Consider the following 8,346-nt stretch of genomic DNA (forward strand, 5'->3'; position numbering starts at 1 on the left):
TCAAAACATATAGGCCTATGGGCTAGGCTACATGAGGTGTGATACAAACCTTATCAAAACATATAGGCCTATGGGCTAGGCTACATGAGGTGTGATACAAACCTTATCAAAACATATAGGCCTATGGGCTAGGCTACATGAGGTGTGATACTAACCTTATCAAAACATATAGGCCTATGGGCTAGGCTACATGAGGTGTGATACAAACCTTATCAAAACATATAGGCCTATGGGCTAGGCTACATGAGGTGTGATACAAACCTTATCAAAACATATTGGCCTATGGGCTAGGCTACATGAGGTGTGATACTAACCTTATCAAAACATATAGGCCTATGGGCTAGGCTACATGAGGTGTGATACTAACCTTATCAAAACATATAGGCCTATGGGCTAGGCTACATGAGGTATGATACAAACCTTATCAAAACATATAGGCCTATGGGCTAGGCTACATGAGGTGTGCGACTATGATGCAACAAAGTTGGGGGAAAAAGGCATTGTTCCTTATGCTCATGAGCTCTCATTAAGTGTGACAGTAATATGGTCACCGCAACAGCCCTACCAGAGCGGGGACACTGTCTTCCACCTGATGGCGAAACTCGAGTCACACTGCATCTGCCTCATGCACAAATTCATGTTGTTCCTATGAGCACAGAAAGTGAAATGTTCCTCAATATTAAAATAAACAGCTGTGTGAGTGAAAGTATGGAAAAGTGTGTTTTGTGTTGAATAAAAACAGTGTTGACAGTGCTGAATAAAATGTTTAACATGAACTCACTCATAAAAACATCAGCTCTTTGCTGTATTCTTTGACAGTCTCTCTCTGGTCATAGTTTTAAAAGTCCTGAAACCTCACGCAGGCTAGTATCAAACTTTGCTGTGGTCGGGTTTGTGGAAGCTGTAGGCACAGTGATTTGAGCAATGCGATTGGCTAGGCAAACTCGATTTAGCCACAGATCTCCCAGTCTGCCGGGTAGGCGGGGTTTGTCTTTTCAGACAAACAAAATGGTTCAAAACTGGAACAGACTTTCCGGTGAGCAGGGCTTCTGAATCAAGTGCACCTACAGCCAACAGAGCAACACAAAGACAATACAAAAAGCAGCACAAGCCTTTATCGTTGGTTTTTCAACAGAAATGTTTGGGGATCGACTAGGAATGCCTCGAAGATCACGATACCGGTTGGTGACTACTGGTTTAGATGGTGCAAACAGAACCAAATGTCAGTCTTATACAAGCAAATCCTAAAACATACAGAACTGTAGCGAGTTTAAGCAACACATTAGCTTTTCAATCACACTGGCTTCAATATACTAGCATTTTCTGTCAAATGGAAGAGAAACATAATACCTCAATCCAGAACCTTTTAAATACAGATATCTTAATTTGGTCAAAACAAGAGACATCTCCCAGCTCCATGCGTGACATAATGTAGCTGGATATGATCATCCTAATCCTCAACCAAATTAACATGAATAACACTAGCATATGCACACTGATTATCCTTTGCTAAGAAAAAAATACAGCAATGGAGAAAGCACACTGATTCACACAGACGGAAAATGACAAACACAGTATGAACAAAATGTGTGATTTGAGATGAACTCTTACCTGAAAGTGCAGAATTATGGTCCAAATCAATCCCAGCGTCAATTTGGGATTCCCGTCTGTGATGTCATCATTTCTGATGTTGACTAGCTTGACCTGAAGAAAGGAGTTGTAAACAGTTGGCTAATAAGCATGATACACAGAAGTGATGCATTCCAAATCTACATCAACTTAAACAGCTTAAGAAATATTTTCTATTGATCCACAAAGCACCTTTATTCTTAGTAGTGTAGGTTAACATCCCTGAAGGACATCTGTAGATGTCTCTATATACAAAACCTATTAATATGTCTTCAAACTTGTAATAAACAGGGTACATACACATTAGTGAGAATTTTAATTTGTTCATCGGTATTAGTGTCACACTCACCGTAACAGATCATTTATAAAGCCCCTTTAAAATAATGCATAAAAATGCATACATATTCTGAGAGTAATGTATATCCTCTTTTTAGAACAAGTGGAAATCCCCAAAACAGATGCTGGTAACGAAGTTGTGCTAGTAAATCAATGTACTATTATTATGTGGCCTTGAGTCCACACCTCTATACCACAAGGCGGCACTATAGTGTAGCTTATAGTAATGTGTTGAAATGTCATGTGCTGAAATATCATGTCCTCATTCTAATAAACTAATGCAGTTTGATATTGTTCCAAACAAATATCCATCATTTCAAATGCAAATACTTTATTGTGGTCCAATGGCTAAAATTGTCATGCTTGGTACTCTACCTAATTTGATTGAAAATAATTTGCTATGATGTTTATATCATGGCCTTCCATTGATATGCATGACAATCCCTGTCATGTGCAAATAAATGCCATTTTATTTCATTATGAGAGAGCAAGCAGTGAAACCGAAAGCAGCGGCAATTTTCTTTCACCCTCTAAATTGTGCTTTTTCAAGTCTGGGCATAGCTATTTGTAATAATACAATATCTTATCTATCCTTCCCACAGTTCATTGCAACATTGATGCTACCGCTACCCTTTTTATGATACAGTACAGCCTTAAATCAACAGTAGGATAGAGTAAAAAGCATGTGAATCTTTAATGTGTCTGTTTATGAATATGAATGAGGTGTGAATGGGCCTGGTATGTCATTAAAACAATGGCATAATTTAATGATCTATGAATCCTTTGTCTCAGGCCTTGGGTTGCTTTCACTGACGTCATGTCTGGCAGGCTGCAGCTGGGCAGTGAGCACTGTTCTCCATCTCTATCACTTCCTGACTGTGGTGGATGTGGGGGAGGGGCAATCAGAGATGTAACCACCCTTGGGAGATGGATTCAGCATGTCCTCTATTGTGAGTCATGATGAGGGAGGTATTGAACCCTTTATGAGGTAATGATATTGGTTATCCCTGTCATGGTATGAGCAGGGTTTCTGTTTTGATGTGGGCATTCAGTGTGCTTTTCAATATCCACATGGTGAAATGGTTATCAGAAATTCCTCTACACATATGTTCTAGCATTTCGGCAAATGTGATTGGTCCTTACCTGCCGCCTCTTTAAGTAGTCCAGTGCTATCTGTACATTCTGGAGTCTGTGGAACCGCATCCTCCCTTTCTCCCGAGGCTGTAGGCATAGAGGAGGAACAGGAAGAGGGGGACAAGTTACTGACTGCCATGTGGTCTCTCCCTTTCCAAGGACCAGGGACTCACCACAACATTAGTAGTATGAGGACACCGGACATGCCCCTGCCAGGGTCTTACCCACTCATCTGCTGAGGGAAAGAGAGAAAAACCAAAAGGGAGGGAACAAACAAATCCGGAGCCAGGGTGGTCTACAAAACGCTGCTATTACTACACACCAGTCGCCATACCCTAGCTCTATACAAACCATTTAAAATAGGTTACGGAAATAATTCCAACCCTGATTAAAAGGCAAATGCAGTTTAGTGGTATCAGTGGGCAGACTTTAGGACCATGTGGATGCCTGGGAGCGGGAAGAAAGGGTGTTTGTATGGCTAGCTAGCTTTATGGAGAGTGCATCTATGTAGCTGTAGGGAACAGCGCAATTTTTTCTCAAAACTGTGCAGAGGTAAAGATGGCTGTAGTAGATGGCTTTGGCTAGGTTACTGCTGCTTGACTTGATATTAAAATAAACTAGAATGTAGAAATGCAGTAAATTAGCTTCAATTTGATAAAAATTCATTTGAGAGGAATTTTCATCAAATGCTTTAGCATTTGTATTCCTTTACCATACCCTAGGTTTATCTGAAATTACGCAACTGGTACACTGCATTTACGCAATAGAAAATACATGTATCTTGGTACTCTCAAACTGTGAACTGACAGAACACATAATCTGATAGAATTAGTGCTGAATTGGGCAGGAGTTTACCGGAAATGAGTGATAAACTAATTCCAATGAGGACTAATAACACAAACAATAAAGACCTTTCCCAGTTCTAAAAAGCATCTAGGATTCATATAGCTGTGAGGACTAAGTGTCATGATGTGAGCAGAGAGACAAACTCCTGTGATGGACACAGGAGCACAATGGAAGGACACAGCGTGAGATAATGAGATGGAAACTGCGTCACAAGCCAGCCAGTCCCCTGTCGATCCACAGCGGCAGAATACGACCCAGGGATGAGCTGCAGTACAGCGCTCTTGATTCAGTAATTACTCTCACTTCAATAGCAGAGTGACAACATTCACAAAAGCCTTTTCCTCAATGGCTCACCTCATTAACTTGGTACAATCAGTCAAGTGGCCTGCTGTTGGTATACATTGAATACAATAGAAAGCCACTATCTGATGAAAAATATTCATAGGTTCATAAATGTTGATGTTCAGTTTGATTGTATGGCTCAATGATGCACAAAGCTACTGAGGATGGATTTAAAGGCCCAGGTGGAGATCTTGTGAATCACACAGTAATGTGATTGATTTGTACATGCGCTTGCAATCCAAGATGGAAGTGCATGGTGTTGTTCTTTTACTTTACTATGGCATGCACAATATACACTACCGTTCAAAAGGGTAGTGTATGTTTTTTTGCTGTTGAGAAAAAACTATGAATTGAACATGATCTTGGGCCTGTCGTTCATAAGCCAAGCACATTTCCATCATGTAATCCATCTCAGTTTCTCAGCTAGCAATTCTAAAGCAATATAGTGGGCCACTCCCTATTCTACACAGTGTTGCACACAAACTTCTATCATAAAATCAAAGAGAATGCAACTTGACCTAACCATATAAACAGATTGCTATAGTGCTCACTACGGGCCACTAAAGTAAAAAGCCTGTGGTGGGATTGTTGTTCCACTCTCGTTAATGTCCACGGAACACGCTGCTGCATTGGTTGTGTTACAAGGGGGAGGACGGCGAACCACACCAACCCTCTTATCATCAACCTGCTCATCTCCATGCTGCTCAACCGCACATGCTTCTGCCGAACTCACCAACCGCAAAGTCTTGAGGAAATCACGCTCCCTTGGCTTACCAGGCCGAGTAAATGTGAGCGCAGGAAAGAAACACAAGGGGGAGACAAATAGACAAGGACACAAGTTGGACAAATGAAAAGGAGAATGTAAAATTAACAAAACAAATCCAAAATAGAAGAAATGGAGGAGGAAGAGGGTAGAGAGGAAACAGGATGTAAACAAAAGAACATGTGGGCGACTTCAAGGAGAAATATTAGCTACACCTATTTCAGAGGGAACCTAATTTCTCCTCACATGAGTTACAGAGAACTCATGCTGCTGCAACCCACCAAACAACTGACATCAAAAGACAGCTATGATCATGATTCATTTTCAGATTCTCTAATGTGATGACATTTGAGTATGACATTTGAGTATGACATTTGAGTGATAACAAACAGCCTTAATCAAAATTCCTACGTCTCCAATCCAGCCATAATTTCTTTCAAGTCGTGTTTTTTGTGGAGTGCAATGACATTACAAACATTGAAAACAAGCATTGTAATGCAGTTAGTTTCTCCCAGGCCTTGAAGCATAAATGGTCTTGGGGCGTTTTCACATATCTGATTGTCTGATTCATGCATCTGATCGACACTATAGCTGTAGGATATACTGCATATGTGGGCTTTAAGTCTATATAAAAACAAAGTAAATGCTGGTTCTTGCTCAAGAGGTTGCGTCAGGATCTAGGACCCGATTGATAAACAAAGTGATATAATTCATTCATAGAAAAAAAGGTGCTATCTAGAACATAAGGTTTTTTTTGGCTGTCCCCATAGGAGAACCCTTTAAAGAACACGTTTTGATTCCAGTTAGAACCCTTTTGGGTTCCATCCCACTGGGCAAAAACTGGTTGCATCAATGTTATTTCTACATAATTTCAACAACAAAAATGTAATCTGATGACTAAAACTGAATGGATTTTCAAAAAGTCAACAACGTAAGGGAATTATGTATTTTTTTAACCCAACTTTTAACCTAAATCCAATGACATCTTAAAATGTTTGGTTAATTTCACGATAGTTGACCTCTCAACCAAATGTAAATCAAAACTAGATCCAAAAAGGGTTCTCCTATGGGGACAGATAAAGAACCTCTTCAGGAACCCTTTTCTTCTAAGAGTGTATGTGTCTGAAAAAGTGGACCCTGAACTCTTATTTACATTTCTTGTGTGAAGAAAATCGTACATTCCTGGAATTCTCATGCAACGTGATACTGCACCAGGGAACAGAAATCATATATGAAAACTCCCTTTACTTTAATCAGAATCAAACAATGGAATTAATTGTGTTATCTAGGGGTTTAGAAGCCAGGCAAATCATCACTTATAATGTCACTCTCTGTTCAAACCTTCCTTTCAAGTATACAAGCACATTTCCAAAAAGGAAACGTCTTGAAAATTGGCACCCTATTCCCTACAATATATGAGCTCTGGTCAAAAGTATCCTTTGGAATAAGGTTCAATTTCAGACATATCCTCTGACTCATAAGAGATACATGAGGGGTGATAACAGGCTAGAGCTACATTACCATGACAACACACTACTCACCAATGACTGGCCAGACAGGACCTCCAGCAGTGAGATCAGGTTATGTCCATCTCGTAGGTCTTCATACAGGTCATTTACATGCTTCCGTACCTAAGGCCAGAGGAAAGGAATTAAGGCACTATCTCTTCCTGTTGAAATAATTAAGGCACTGGGGAGGGCAGTATTAAACATGATGAGGGTGCATATATATTGGAATATTGAAATCAGTCTTCTGTCAAATAGTACGTCAATTTAGCTTGGAGTTTGCACTTTTGAGCCTATTGCATTGAAGTGGGAAAACTAAATCAAGTGCAGCTCCAGTACTTGACACAATGTATTTGACCCAGGTGTGATTACAATCTGTGATAGAAAAATTACAAGATTATGTTTAATACTGTTTATGCATCGCAAGGTTGTTTTATGCAATAGAATAGAGTTCTTACAACTCTCTCATCTGTGTCTGTGTGAACTGAGAGGAGCCTCTAAAGCTTGGGCTGGCAACTGATTAAGTGATGGAAACCAACAGCCACATTCCATTCTGTGATTAGTGGTGTATGTGAGGGAGATGTCTTCGGTCTGACTGAGCCTGCATTTCATAGACTCAATTGGTGTCTGTAAGGTACCAGTGATGAGATCTGTTATGGCACAAACACTCACATACACATGCTAAAACAAGCACTCTACACACATGTACACATGGATTTTGTATTGTAGATATGTGGTGGTAGAGTAGTGGCCTGAGCGCACACACTTAATGTGCTGTGAAAAGTGTTGTGAAATGTAATGTCAGGTAATATTTTGTGTGACTGCCTTAATGTTGCTGAAGCCCAGAAATAGTAGCCGCTAATGGGGATCCTTAATAAATACAAATGAAAAGGCCTTATTAGCATAATTCCCATCAGGTTCCCTACCTACTAGTGCCCTACCTCTGTATTACAGAGGGAGCACATGGCTTTGACACATATCCATGGCCCTCAAATAACTCATCCTGACCCCACACTTAACAACTCCAGTCCCAGGATTTCTCCTCCCAGTAGGCCCATCTCCCCTTCTTCCTGTCCTGAATACCACCAGGCCTGTGAAATCCCCCAGTTGCCCGGTGGCCTGCTTTTACCCAGGCCACGTGGCAGGCCCCTCTCCTCTCTCCCATATAACCCCAGCAAACAGGCACAGCTGTGGGGCCAAAATAGACCTGCTCCCTGGATCCCCTGTTACTAGTTGGTCAGCCAAATATTTCCTCCCGCTCTTACTCAGCACTTTTAAACTCCCCGGACAATGTCACAGGGGATAAGGCATGTTGACCCTGGCACTAGAGAGTACAGTAGTTAAAATGCCTTTCTTTCCATGGGTACAGTTCACTTTCAAATTCAGATATTGTATTACAGTTTGTAGTACTGGCAACAACATCTAAGATGATGGGGAAAATAATGAAATATGACATAATTGAGCTCAAATAGCCAAAATATTCAACCTCCATCTGTAGTATAAAAACAGTTGAGCCTTGTAACTCGTGCCATCACTGCAACATTACTCCAATAATCCTGCTCCACTGCCACAGCAACATAAAATGTCACTCCAAACGGGATCACACAGCTGTGCCATGTGTTAGCTTAGGGGGTTTACAACACTTTTGCCTTCGACCAAATAAATCAGGCTAAATCACTTGAATAGGTGACAAAAACAGGATTATAACTCGCTCCCTAAGCACATTACACAATAAACTGGCATGGATTTGCATAATAAACACCTTGTCTCGATATAGTTTATGCTTGCTCA

At 40.6% G+C, this 8,346-nt stretch overlaps 1 protein-coding gene across 21 annotated transcripts in view; it reads right to left on the reverse strand.

Annotated features, from left to right (window-relative positions):
• The window catches only part of LOC118398431 (dystonin-like), a 200,198-nt gene that overhangs the window by 134,352 nt on the left and 57,500 nt on the right, over window positions 1-8,346 (reverse strand). For all 21 annotated transcript variants that reach the window (XM_052474136.1, XM_052474042.1, XM_052474046.1 and 18 more), the window contains 3 exons: window positions 6,592-6,681; window positions 3,109-3,186; window positions 1,612-1,704 (listed from right to left, as the gene is read on the reverse strand). In XM_052474136.1, coding sequence (XP_052330096.1) covers window positions 1,612-1,704; window positions 3,109-3,186; window positions 6,592-6,681 — 261 coding nt within the window. The remainder of the gene's footprint in view (window positions 1-1,611; window positions 1,705-3,108; window positions 3,187-6,591; window positions 6,682-8,346) is intronic.

This window comes from Oncorhynchus keta, chromosome 2 (genome assembly GCF_023373465.1).
Source record: "Oncorhynchus keta strain PuntledgeMale-10-30-2019 chromosome 2, Oket_V2, whole genome shotgun sequence".
Classification (NCBI taxonomy): domain Eukaryota; kingdom Metazoa; phylum Chordata; class Actinopteri; order Salmoniformes; family Salmonidae; genus Oncorhynchus; species Oncorhynchus keta.